At 40.5% G+C, this 14,773-nt stretch overlaps 1 protein-coding gene across 1 annotated transcript in view; it reads right to left on the reverse strand.

The window, feature by feature from the left end:
* Positions 1–14,773, reverse strand: part of LOC311128201 (12S rRNA N(4)-cytidine methyltransferase METTL15-like) — a 63,147-nt gene that overhangs the window by 15,182 nt on the left and 33,192 nt on the right. Inside the window, 1 exon segment of the mRNA XM_084160217.1 lies at positions 1,894–2,030. Coding sequence (XP_084016343.1) covers positions 1,894–2,030 — 137 coding nt within the window.

Consider the following 14,773-nt stretch of genomic DNA (forward strand, 5'->3'; position numbering starts at 1 on the left):
TTTTGGCCTGGAAAAAATATTGCGATACTGGTATCGTCCCGGCCTTCTTTCATTTTGATTTTGGCACAAATGAAAACGTGGCACTGACTCGCCCATGGATTGATGTTTCAGCATTGTCTCAATGAAGAGTTTGGTGTTCGACTAGCCATGTGTGACATGCACACCAGTTACAAGCCTGCAAGAGTTAGCGGCAGGCTTCATACCGTAGTAGTACGGATGAAGCCTGAGCTGAAATCTGAAGCAAATTGAAGCAGGTTAGCTTTAGAAAACCCTGAGTAGAGCTAGTTTCCTTCGTAGGATACCCCTCCGACCACTGCACCCAATGTGAAAGTTGTCCAGGCGACTACTACGCTAGAAAATCCCTTCCTCTGGGCTGTAATCTAAGCAATTACATAAATGCAGATTTACATCGCTCTTCAATAGTTTGCATCAAGGCTGTACTTTCTGCAAGGCAAAAGAGAAGTGAAATCAGTGATGGGAGGATAGAGAGAGAGAGAGAAGAGAATGCTCTCCAGCCCTGTTGTGAGGAGGCATTGCGTGGGCTGCAAGGGTCTTTTATACAGGCTTCCAATAATATTGGCTAATTGCTCGATTTCTCTGGCTTCTCTCAACTCACATCGTGAGTGGGTGTGGAAGGGTTTATAGCCGGGGTATATTGCTGCTGACAGAATGCCGTACTCTGATTTTCTCTCTTCTGTCTCATCCCCCTCTCATAGGCGCATTGCTGTAGCAGACAATCCCCCCGAGAGAGGTTTCCCCAGAATCTACGTAAAAGGATTCCTACCCACGCCATGGTCTTAGGAACATCTCATTTTCATCCTCCCTCATGCGCTCTCGCTCACTCTCGCACACACTCCCTCTCTCCCTCATTATTAAACACAGTGTCCTGGTGTCTCCCTCCTCTCTCTCTTCTAAGTTTGCTGGGCTCTCCTCTCTCTTTACCTCCCACTCACGGAACCTCAGTGGGAGGCAGCATCTCCCTCACACTGGGGCCGTGGGGGCCCCTGTTCTGACAAATGAGACGCCAGGCCCACCAGCTAAGCGTGGGGGGACTGGGTTTAAGTCTCCCTGACACAATGGATGTGGATGGATTGTGAAACGAGGGGCTTTAGCAGCAGTTACTCAGTGATGAGTTTCTTTTCAGGGTTTGAGGGTTGGCAGGGAGGTGGAGAGGGTTGGGAGGTGGGATGTATGTGAAAGGCTGTATCGTGATCTAGCTAACCTTCAATCTAAACTATGATCCAGAAATTGTTGACTGTATAACTTTGAGGGAAAATAACCCACATAACAGCATTAACAATGCAAGCACATACCAATCACATTTGGCAGTTGAGCTATTGTGGATGAGACTTTACAAGAGTGTCTATTCTGTTTTGTAGTCTCACTTCAAATAAGTGTCTCTAAAGCATGTATACATTAATCAATGTAAGCAGGTACAGTGTAATGAATTGCATTGTAGGTAGCCTACACATTTTACAATAACTTTTATGTGATTGCACATTAAGATGTGTTAAAGGGATCCTTTGGGATTTTGGCAATGAGGTCCTTTATCTACTTTCCCAAAGTCAGATGAACTCGTGGATACCATTTTTGTGTCTTTGCATCTAACGTTAGCACAATTTGCGCTAATGTGATTTAGCAACTTCCTTCAAACTGCACGCAGACATAAAAATGGTCTCCATAAGTTCATCTGACTCTGGGGAAAAAAGAAGGGCCTCATTTCCAAAATCCCGAAGAAATGTCAATGATGTTCATTGACATTTCTACATGCAGATTACATTTGCAAACAAATGTATTTATATTTGACTTGCAAATCTGTGAAATGTGACTTTTAAGTACAATTTGTACCCATATTATACATACAACTGTAATTATTATAAAAAAGGCAATCACCTGTGTTCCTTGGCCAGCTGTTGAGCTAAGCTGAATGCTGTGGGGTCTCGGTCTAGGGCCAGTACTGTCACCTCAGGAGAGGCCCTCAGGATGGCTTTGGTGTGACCTCCACCTCCAAAGGTCATGTCCAGAAAAACCTATGGACACAGACAATAGGCTATAGGTAGGCTGATGTCAAGGACAGTGCTTTCAGAGGCCTCACAATGACAACCATCTATCAGTTAGCCTATACATAGTGCTAATTTCTAAGGTGATCGTTCAGAGAATGATTAGTAAGTATACCTCAATTCCTAATGCTCTACTACACTATAAAATACAAAATAATCATGAAATGTCCAATCATATAATTGAAATTATATGATATATTATTGCCATTGTATTAATAGCTATCATGCACTTAAACATAGTTGTGAATATTTGAAGAACCTTTTAACCGTACTGTTTGAGTCTCTTTTATAAAACACACACCAGCTCGACTAGGGGCTCCCGAGTGGCGCAGCGGTCTAAGCACTGCATCTCAGTGCTAGAGGCGTCACTACAGACCCTGGTTCGATTCCAGGCTGTATCACAATCCGGCCATGATTAGGAGTCCCATAGGGCGGCGCACAATTGGCCCAGCGTCGTCTGGGTTTGGCCGGGGTAGGCTGTCATTGTAAATAAGAATGTGTTATTAACTGACTTGCCTAGACAAATAAAGGTTAAATAAAAATATAAAAAATAGACACCCAAAAGTCAATGTGTGAGTCATCCTTGCCCCTCTTGAAAGATCTTTCTCAACTCAGCCTGCAGTCCAAGCTACACCCCAGACCCCAATTCCCTGGATGATCTAAGCTACGCCCACACATCACACAATATGTGTCCTGATAAATACAAATGCCACTGAACAATAAAGACTTATCCCCAATAGTACCTTGTATAAATATTTACAATTAGTTTTACTGCCAATCTCCTTCTGGAGTTATAAGCTCAGCCCTTGCACATACTTTATCACTCTCTGCATCATCACTGGGGATGGGGATGGGGATGGGGATGGGGGTTGGGGGAAACGGCTGTCTGTGCATGAGCATTTAACTCAACAAATTGTAAAATTGTTCAACAAATCAGAGTAAATAAAAATTATGACATTTGTCAAAAGTATTTGTGCCTGTAGAAATTACCCATTGATTATTGTCTGAGAAAATCACTACCTAGTTTTGTAGAAATTACCCAATGATTATTTTCTGAGAAAATCACTACCTAGTTTTGTAGAAATTACCCAATGATTATTTTCTGAGAAAATCACTACCTAGTTTTGTAGAAATTACCCAATGATTATTTTCTGAGAAAATCACTACCTAGTTTTGTAGAAATTATCCATTGATTATTTTCTGAGAAAATCACTACCTAGCTGTTTCTCTCTTTTACTTCTCAGTGGTTTGTAAAATAATTGAGTCATCCAGACATATTTTTAAAATACCTACAGAGTTGTTCTCTTCCAGTGAACAAAACACAATGAGCATGAACCAGTTAAGAGATAACTTGTTTTATCAAAGTAATTCGCTTATAGATCAGTCTGTTTTTTACATTTTTTATTTCACCTTCATTTATCCAGGTAAGCTAGTTGAGAACAAGTTCTCATTTACAACTGCGACCTGGCCAAGATAAAGCAAAGCAGTGCGATAAAAACAACAACACAGAGTTACATATGGAATAAACAAAAACGTACAGTCAATAACACAATAGAAAATCTATATACAGTGTGTGCAAATGTACGGTAGTAAGTTATGGAGGTAAGGCAATAAATAGGCCATAGTGCAAAATAATTACAATTTAGTATTAACACTGGAGTGATAGATGTGCAGAAGATGATGTGCAAATAGAGATACTGGGGTGCAAATGAGCAAAATAAATAATTTAAATAACAATATGGGGATGAGGTAGTTGGGTGGGCTAATTACAGATGGGCTGTGTACAGGTGCAGTGATCGGTAAGCTGCTCTGACAACTGATGCTTAAAGTTAGTGAGGGAGATACAGTGGGGGAAAAAAGTATTTAGTCAGCCACCAATTGTGCAAGTTCTCCCACTTAAAAAGATGAGAGAGGCCTGTAATTTTCATCATAGGTACATGTCAACTATGACAGACAAAATGAGAAAAAAAAATCCAGAAAATCACATTGTAGGATTTTTTATGAATTTATTTGCAAATTATGGTGGAAAATAAGTATTTGGTCAATAACAAAAGTTTCTCAATACTTTGTTATATACCCTTTGTTGGCAATGACACAGGTCAAACGTTTTCTGTAAGTCTTCACAAGGTTTTCACACACTGTTGCTGGCCCAATTTTGGCCCATTCCTCCATGCAGATCTCCTCTAGAGCAGTGATGTTTTGGGGCTGTCGCTGGGCAACACGGACTTTCAACTCCCTCCAAAGATTTTCTATGGGGTTGAGATCTGGAGACTGGCTAGGCCACTCCAGGACCTTGAAATGCTTCTTACGAAGCCACTCCTTCGTTGCCCGGGCGGTGTGTTTGGGATCATTGTCATGCTGAAAGATCCAGCCACGTTTCATCTTCATTGCCCTTGCTGATGGAAGGAGGTTTTCACTTAAAAATTCACGATACATGGCCCCATTCATTCTTTCCTTTACACGGATCAGTCGTCCTGGTCCCTTTGCAGAAAAACAGCCCCAAAGCATAATGTTTCCACCCCCATGCTTCACAGTAGGTATGGTGTTCTTTGGATGCAACTCAGCATTCTTTGTCCTCCAAACACGACGAGTTGAGTTTTTACCAAAAAGTTATATTTTGGTTTCATCTGACCATATGACATTCTCCCAATCCTCTTCTGGATCATCCAAATGCACTCTAGCACACTTCAGACGGGCCTGGACATGTACTGGCTTAAGCAGGGGGACACGTCTGGCGCAGCAGGATTTGAGTCCCTGGCGGCGTAGTGTGTTACTGATGGTAGGCTTTGTTACTTTGGTCCCAGCTCTCTGCAGGTCATTCACTAGGTCCCCCCGTGTGGTTCTGGGATTTTTGCTCACCGTTCTTGTGATCATTTTGACCCCACGGGGTGAGATCTTGCGTGGAGGCTCAGATCGAGGGAGATTATCAGTGGTCTTGTATGTCTTCCATTTCCTAATAATTGCTCCCACAGTTGATTTCTTCAAACCAAGCTGCTTACCTATTGCAGATTCAGTCTTCCCAGCCTGTTGCAGGTCTACAATTTTGTTTCTGGTGTCCTTTGACAGCTCTTTGGTCTTGGCCATAGCGGAGTTTGGAGTGTGACTGTTTGAGGTTGTGGACAGGTGTCTTTTATACTGATAACAAGTTCAAACAGGTGCCATTAATACAGGTAACGAGTGGAGGACAGAGGAGCCTCTTAAAGAAGAAGTTACAGGTCTGTGAGAGCCAGAAATCTTGCTTGTTTGTAGGTGACCAAATACTTATTTTCCACCATAATTTGCAAATAAATTCATAAAAAATCCTACAATGTGATTTTCTGGATTTTGTTTTCTAAATTTGTCTGTCATAGTTGACGTGTACCTATGATGAAAATTACAGGCCTCTCTCATATTTTTAAGTGGGAGAACTTGCACAATTGGTGGCTGACTAAATACTTTTTTTCCCCACTGTAAGTGTCTCCAGCGTCAGAGATTTTTGCAGTTCGTTCCAGTCATTTGCAGCAGAGAACTGGAAGGAATGGCGGCCAAAGGAGGTGTTGGCTTTGGGGATGACCAGTGAGATATACCTGCTGGAACGCATACTATGGGTGGGTGTTGCTATGGTGACCAGTGATCTAAGATAAGGCAGGGATTTGCCTAGAAGTGATTTATAGATGACCTGGAGCCAGTGGGTTTGGCAACGAATATGTAGTGAGGGCCAGCCAACGAGAGCGTACAGGTCACAATGGTGGGTAGTATATGGGGCTTTGGTGACAAAACGGATGGCACTGTGATAGACTACATCCAATTTGCTGAGTAGAGTGCTGGAAGCTATTTTGTAAATGACATCGCCGAAGTCAAGGATCGGTAGGATAGTCAGTTTTACGAGGGCATGTTTAGCAGCATGAGTGATGGAGGCTTTGTTACGAAATAGGAAGCCGATTCTAGATTTAACTTTGGATTGGAGATGCTCAATGTGAGTCTGGAAGGAGAGTTTACGGTCTAACCAGACACCTATGTATTTGTAGTTGTCCACATATTCTAAGTCAGACCCGCCGAGAGTAGTGATTCTAGTCAGGCGGGCGGGTGCAAGCAGCATTCGATTGAAGAGCATGCATTTCGTTTTACTAGCGTTTAAGAGCAGTTGGAGGCCACGGAAGGAGTGTTGTATGGCATTGAAGCTCGTTTGGAGGTTTGTTGACACAGTGTCCAATGAAGGGCCAGATGTATACAAATGGTGTCGTCTGTGTAGAGGTGGATCTGAGAGTCACCAGCAGCAAGAGCGACATCATTGATATACACAGAGAATAGAGTCGGCCTGAGAATTGAACCCTGTGGCACCCCCATAGAGACTGCCAGAGGTCCAGACAACAGGCCCTCCGATTTGACACATTAAACTCTATCTGAAAAGGAGTTGGTGAACCAGGAGAGGCAGTCATTTGAGAAACCAAGGCTATTTAGTCTATTCTATGTAGAGTCTATTCACTTCCCAACTGTTTTGGCTAACAGCTACGGTTCCCAGCTTGAATTGAAGACTCTGGGGTATCGGGTTACATATCCACATCCATTGGAGGCTGGGAAGTCCCGCCTAAACTTTCATTCGCTGGTCAGACTGACCGTACATTTTTGGTGGAAGGATATGTCGCACCCTCATATACAACACAGCGTTGGAAAGCTAAGAACCTTCCACATAGATAGCAACTAGATGTTCTATGACAAACACAAATGGTTTCATAACAAATTATATTTTAAAAAATGAACAATTTGTAGAGAGCCATAATTCGTAATTCATTACAGCAGGACAAAATGTGGAGAAAATAGGAGACGAAAGCTGAGATCGTGACAAATTCGTAGAGTCACTAACCAACTCTGTGCGGTGTACAGGAGGGGAGGAAAGAATGAATCAAGGCAGTGCTGCAAGAAATAAGGATACTTTTCCCAACCCATTAGTTATATGAATTATTACAGTAATAAGGCAGCTGAAATCTTATTGGATGTCATTTGTAAAGTTGATAGTATATATATGTAGATTGTATTTCTTATTCAGGCCCTATTCACCCATTTTTCATGAATAGGTTGTTGAATAGGTTGTTCAAAGCATATGAAATCGTAAAATGTCCTCTTTACTATTTATATAAATAACATTGGTCTATTAAATCCTGTAATATTCATCTGTATGCAGATGATACGGTTATGTATGCCATTGCACCAACTGTTGACCAAGCTATGTTAGAGCTGCAATGTGATTTTGTAACATTACAGAAAGCCCTTGTTGATTTAAAACTTGTACTTAATGCGGGCAAAACTAAATATATGTTGTTCTATAATTCAGGCAAGAATGTCACAGATGGACTACATATTTACTCATTGGATGGTTCTCTCATCGAGTGGGTTCCAGCCTATAAATATCTGGGCGTTTGGATTGATAAAGATTTTACTCTTAAAAAAACATACGGAAGACCTAGTTATAAAGCTAAGATTTAAAGTGGGTTTCTGTTTTAGAAATAGATCTTGCCTCGCTCTAAACAGCAGGAAGCTGATTGTACAATCACTTTCCATCCAGTTATGGACTATGGCGACACCATTTATCAAAATGCAGCAGACATGCCATTCGTTTTATCACTGGTGACAGTTTTAATACTGACTCCTGCATCCTGTATCAAAAGGTTGGCTGGTCCTCATCAAAGTCACATAGACCAATGAATTACTGATCATCTTCTTTGTTTACAAAGCCCTACTACACAAGCTTCCAACGTACCTAACTTTGGTGCTAATGTATAAAATAATGTGATAACAAACCCGTTCACATGGTTGGTTAACTCTTCAGATTCCTAGGGTCTCCACGGAATTAGGTAAATCCACATTTAGTTTTCACACTTCACATTTTTGGAATCACTTACAAAATGCATTACATTTGGATTCCCTGGTGCCACTAGGGCATTTTAAAACCCTGATGATGAATGAGTTCACAGAGGTGTAAAATTGTATTGATTGATTGATTTAGTAACTTGTTTATGATGGCGTGATGTTGGTGATGTTCTGGTGTAGTGTACTTCTTATTGTATCTTCTTATATTTTTTTTATCTTTTGCTTTGTGGTCTCAGGCCACCATTGAAAATGAGACCCTGGTCTCAAATTGGGGTCCCCAGATTAAATAAAAGTGAATAAATAAATAAAATACAGCAATCAGTAAACATCAATTGATAATGTATTTTCAGATACGTGAGGGTAGCCAGATCCATTTGTCATGTAGCTAGATAGCTAAAATACTTATTTCCCTCATTAAAATGCAAATCAATTTATAACGTTTTTCTGGATTTTTGTTTTGTTATTCTGTCTCTCACTGTTCAAATAAAACTAAACATTAAAATTATAGACTGATCATTTCTTTGTCAGTGGGCAAACGTACAAAATCAGCAGGGGATCAAATACGTTTTTTCCCTCACTGTATACTTGTCAGGCATTGTTAACTTTTATATCATTCAAATATCCTATTAATGGTGGCCAATATTGAGAGATATCGTGTGGCTACCCTCACTTATCTGAAATGACCAATTTATGTTTACTGATCATGAAAAGCATTCAGTTACTTGCTGTAGGCCTATAACTCTCATGATAGAGCTAAATGTGTACCAATTTTTTTGCATGGAATAATCAGAAATGTGTAGTTCTGACTATGCTCTTCAAGAGGTGATGGATGATATTACAAACAAATAGTTAACATTTATTTAACAAAATAGCATGCAATTGTTTTAGACGAGCTGCAGGTTTCCTTGGCCCCCCAGCAGGAAAGTCGAACGCTCTGCACCTTAATGTGACGTTTTATTGATAAAAAGCCACAAAGTTATAATTATTGCTAAACCACACCAATTTCTACAATTTCTCTTCTTAAAATGTTATTTGAAACGTAACCATAACCACAGTGCTAACCTTATGCCTAACCCTTACCTCTGCCGAGTCCCCAACAACCGGATGTTCCAGTTTTCAGGGGAAATGGAAAGGATAGAAAGAGAACCTGTGACAAGACTTCTGCTTTTGGACGTTAACAAGGTGACACTCCATCTTCACTCCTCCTCCACATTTACTGGATTGGTTGAACAGTGTAGAAGAGAACCTCCCCTGACAGTTTTTTTTTCTTCTCGTCAAAACCAGTATGTAGGGGATCTAGTTTCAGGTGTTTATTTTACGCCTGCTATGTTGGGTTAGTGTAACCCTAACCTTAAATTAAGACAAAAAAAGCAAAATGTTTGTTTACAAAAATATTGACGATTTAGACAATTTTGACTTTGTGGCTATATAATCTAGTGGAAACCACTATGCCTGCTAACAGTTCGATCTGAAATAACACTGTGCCTCCATAACAATTTCATAATGTTCACATTGCTGTCCAAATCACCTATTGTATTTATTTTTTCCAATTGCACATTATTTCCCCTTGCTTCCAGCCTAGCATTTAGTTTGGTATAGCAGGGGTTAATATAAGCCTAGCAGTCTGCCTGTCCGGCCTCTGAAGATTTGTTTCACTTTTGAAATGCAAACTCCCCTGGAGCCTACATAAAGTGCGGACTGGTGTCCAGCCAGACGATATCACGCATCAACGTCATTATTATGGATATATCCAAGTAAATGCCGATAGAAAAGAAGCTAAAACAAATGAAAATGCAGCTAGTGTACTATCATTCCAGGAGCAATGTTTGATGTGACTGAGTTAGCTGAAGTTGGCTAGCTAGCTAGAAATGGTCAGGAACGTTAGTCAGCCTGCATAGCAACCATTTTTGTTAGAACGGATGACCAGTCCTTTTACATAGTAAATATACAAAAATCATTAACGACTGGAGCGCATCTGTAGCAACAGGACGAAAATAACTAACGACCAGACTTCTGTCAGGACTATTTCCTCTGGTGGAAGAATTTACTTTATTTATATATTTTTTATGAAAATGTGTATTTTATTGTTGTTTTAATATGTTGGTAAATGTTTTATAAAAGCAATAAGGCACCCGAGGCAGTGCTTTATTGCTTTCGTGTAGGGCGAAACAACGGCATTTACCTTTGACCTTATTCATGATACAGCACTGAAGAAAAAAAATATTTGGGCATAGCAATACAGATACGAGAATTTGTCCTGAACAGGTTTTAAGGCCTAAGCTTGGCATCTTTTTCCATTTTCTAAACGACTGATTTAAAGAATGTGCTACGCAAAAACCTTACGCAAAATGCGCCATAGCATTGGAACGTCGACCGGCAGAAAATGAATGGCGGCGAACCAATATACACTTACTTCCAGGTTGGAACCAGTCTACCGGTATCCTACATCAGCCAAATGCTTATTTGTTTCGTTTTCAAGCTAATTTTAGAACATAGAACAATTGATAAAGCTCTCTTGTAAACAACTACCACAAACAGTGCCGTGAAAAAGTATTTTGTCCCTTTCTGATTTTCTCTATTTTTGAAACGGAATGTTATCAGATATTCAACCAAAACCTAATATTAGATAAAGGGAACCTGAGTTTACAAATTAAAAAATATATACTTATTTTATTTATTTAATTAGCAAAGTTTTGCAACACCCAATTCCCCTGTGTGAAAAAGTAATTGCCCTCTTACACTCAATAACTTGTTGTGCCACCTTTAGCTGCAATGACTGCAACCAAATTCTTCCTGTAGTTGTTGGTAAGTCTCATATCGCTGTGGAGGAATTTTGGCCCACTCTTGCATGCAGAACTGAGCGACATTTGTGGTTTTCAAGCATGAACTGCTCATTTTCAAGTCCTGCCACAACATCTAAATTGGGATTAGGTCTGGACTTTGACTAGGCCATTCCAAAACTTCAAATGTGTTGCTTATTAGACATTTTCATATAGACTTGATTGTGTGTTTTGGATCATTGTCTTGCTGCATGACCCAGCTGCGCTTCAGCTTACCTACGGATTGCCAGATATTCTCCTGTAGAATTCTCTGATACAGAGCAGAATACATGGTTCCTTCTATTAAGGCAAGTCGTCCAGGTCCTGAGGCAGCAAAGCTTACCCAAACCATCACACTACCACCACCATGCTTGACCATTGGTATGAGGTTCTTACTGTGGAATGCAGTGTTTGGTTTTCGCTAGACATGATGGGACCCAGCTCGTCCAAAAAGTTGACTCAAGTTTGCCAAAAAGCACCTGCAAACACCTGGATGATCATCAAGACTTGGAAGAATGTTCTTTGGACAGATTATTCAAAAGTATTACTTTTTGGACTACATGGGTCCCATTATGTCTGGTGAAAACCAAACACTGCATTCCACAGTAAGAACCTCATACCAACGGTCAAGCATGGTTGTGATAGTGAGATGGTTTGGGGATGCTCGGGTGCCTCAGGACCTGGACGATTTTAACTTGGCTATTTAGCGATGTACCGTAACTGCGCAGTCCGGAGCGATGTTGCTGCAGAGATGGTTGCGTAACTAGTGTAGGTCTAATTGAGTGAGAACACTCCTGGAAATGTTGGCAACCTTTTCTAGTTCTTTGCAGAGACAGTGATTTTGACAGTAACAGCAGAGTCACCAAATTTGTATTGAAAGCTATGAACTCCAAGTTCAGTTGAGTAGGCTACTGAACGATGTTGCCGATAGCAGCAGATTTTTTCTACGTAAGGTTTTTGTGTAGCACATGCACAGAACGTTAGGAGGTTTAGAAAACAGGAAAAGGATAAACAGGACTCCAAGCCAATAAGTAAAAAAATATTTATACACATGTCAATGTTTTACACCCTTCAAAAAATACATCTCTACATTTTGGAAAGGAAACAAATTGCCAACTTGTGTGTCTTAAAAGTTGTCTGCAAAGTCTGGGTGAGCGACCATCAAATTCTAGTCTTGTCTCCTCTAACTGTTTCAGATATGATCCGCTCTATTGCCATAAGTATGAAAATGTATGCACTCACTAACTGTAAGTCGCTCTGGATAAGAGCATCTGCTAAATGACTAAAATGTCAAATGTAAATAAGGAAGATCAGGGGGGCAGGGGTTGAACAGGGGTTTAAACGTCACTAGGTATGTTTTTTATTTGATCCTGTCACAGAGACAGAGCTTTCCGCTGTCAGGACATGCTTGCCTTTTTGTGTGACTGTCAAACAGAAGGTGTGGGCCAACCTGTCCACATAAACTGTGACAAAAGGTTATTTTACTGCCTTTCCATTCATTTTCTTTTTCTACTATAAAAAATGCTATGTAAAAATTATTGATGTAGTGCACAAATTCCCAATTACAGAGCTGCCTACAGTACAATTATCTACATTACACTTGCATCCAATTACAGCAGCTGTGGTCATATTGTTATGCTCCCAATGTAATGGGGTATGGCCTTGAAAAACATTATGAAGGTAGAAAGAAAACACCAAGCATCTAATTTTTTGATTAGACCACAAATCCCTTTGAATAGAATTTGTTTTGATAACAGGAATGTGTAGATCCCTACCAACGTATTCAGTTCATCTGTATGAGCTGGTTCATAATGGTTGTCTGATGAGTAACTTTGCCTGAAGACTTATGTTAGCTCCCAGAGTGAATGCCTAGGCTTTAGCTCAGTGGGCTTACAGTCTTGTGGCATGCAAGACAGCCGGGTTTTAACCTATTCGTTGACATTGGTGCCATGTCTCAGATCGGTCTTTGCAATAAGATCGTCAAAGGGGGTAAAGTTGAATGAAGATGGTTTGGTAAGACATGCTTGTGCATTGCCTGAGAGTTGAAGACTTGGATTCAGCTCAGTGAGCTAACGCAGTCTTGTGGTGTGCAGGAAACCGGGTTCGAACTCAGTCGGTCACATGTACATAACCATAAGTGTTCAGTAAACCCAAAGTTTAGCCGTACTATACTTTCAATATATTATTTTATTCCTGTGCCTTTACAACCATATATCTATTTATTTTGGGTTGGAAGGGAAATTGTTCTCAGTGTGTCTCAACTGTCAACAGCGGATGCTCCCTAACCATTGCATTTTTTAAGAAAGGAAAACATTGCAGTCAAGTTGTCTGTGGCTTCTGCCTTTTGTCACATTGCAACAACAAAAAAGGCTTTTTGGTGACCAACACCATTGATGACAATGGGAAATGTCTTCCCTTCCCCACAAAAACATTAAACATGCCGATCGATAGTGACGTCGGAGGTGGGGTGTGTGCGTGCATGTGTGAGAGAAGAGGTGATCAATGGCGTTTCCCTCTCCCATCTAAAGCACAGCAACAGATGGGGAGGAGGTGTGGGCTAGTGGGATGAGTCACGCGCATAATGAACTCGCCTGTTGTGCCATTCAATACAAAAAAATAAAAACAACAAAATTACAAACTGCAAAGTCTGCTACCCCTTAACCAACATTCTTTATAAGACAACATCTCATGGCACAATAAGGACTGTGAAATGACACACACAGACACTATCACACACACATTCTGTAGTTGTATTGTTTGTATATTGTTGTATTTAACATTTGTGTGACTATTCTTGTCTATCAGTGTATCAGTGTTTTGTTACTTGTCATGTTTTGTTTTTGTGTGGACCCCAGGAAGAATAGTTGCTGCTTCGGCAAAAGCTAATGTGGATCTGAATAAACCAAACGTTTCTCAAAACCAAAAGGGTAAGCATATGCTACTGAAAGGCAAACTAGTTATTACACAAGAGACAAAATTCACAAATTCTACAGCACAACAGCAGAGTCATGTCTTATGTGTAAACCTAACATTATAAACTGTGTGTTTCGAGCCCTGAATGCTGATTGGCTGACAGCCGTGGTATATCAAACCGTGTACCACGGGTATGACAAAACATGTATTTTTACTGCTCTAATTACGTTGGTAACCAGTTTATAATAGCAATTAGGCACCTCGGAGGTTTGTGGTATATGGCCAATATACCATGGCTAAGTGCTGTATGAAGGCACTCTGCGTTGCGTCGTGATTAAGAACAGCCCTTAGCCGTGGTATATTGGCCATATACCACACCCCCTCGGGCCTTGTTGCTTAAATCCAAAAGTTATGGGCGGAGTTAGAAAGTTGGCTGTCAGAAGTATTACAATGTAAATGTACTTTTAAACCGTTTGTCTGCATATTTCAAGACATGGCATATGAGGGTGCAGTAAGATACCTGATGGGTTGGGCGATTCTTTTCTCGTCAATCATCTTGAAAAAACATATACTTAAAAACTGGAAATCAACCAATCTGCCATCGTTAACACAATGGAAAGGTCAAATGCTTTATTATCTAAAAATGTTACGTGTGGACGACGGAGAGAAACAAAATGGTGCAGTTTGAGGCCATGTGGCAGAGAGTGATACGGGCGCTGGAGATGGTTGTGTGAACAGGTGGGTCTGGGCAGGGGTGATGTTGTGGATGTTTGTGTGCGTCTGTATGTTGTCATTTGTAAGTGGATGTTTTGGATTGTTTAAAAATAGAATCTTACAAAAAAAGGCAAACTAGTCTTCTATTGGGGCAAGCAGAGGATCTAATCTTATCAACTCTACCTCAGCTCAGCTAAAGCCTCCTAAATCTTTCGAGCTGTGGCCATAGGAGCAACAATACTGGTCATGCCTAGGTGATGTGGACTACTGAAGAATGAAGTTGAATGTGATAATAAACAGTGTAGGCTTACTAGGCTATGTGCCAGTTTTGGAATCAGAGTTAGATAAGGAGGAATCCATCTATGAGCATCAACTAATATTATTTTATAATGCCTTCTAATACAGTACTAACCTGAAGCT

This window comes from Coregonus lavaretus, assembly GCF_964263955.1.
Source record: "Coregonus lavaretus genome assembly, chromosome: 4".
Taxonomy (NCBI): domain Eukaryota; kingdom Metazoa; phylum Chordata; class Actinopteri; order Salmoniformes; family Salmonidae; genus Coregonus; species Coregonus lavaretus.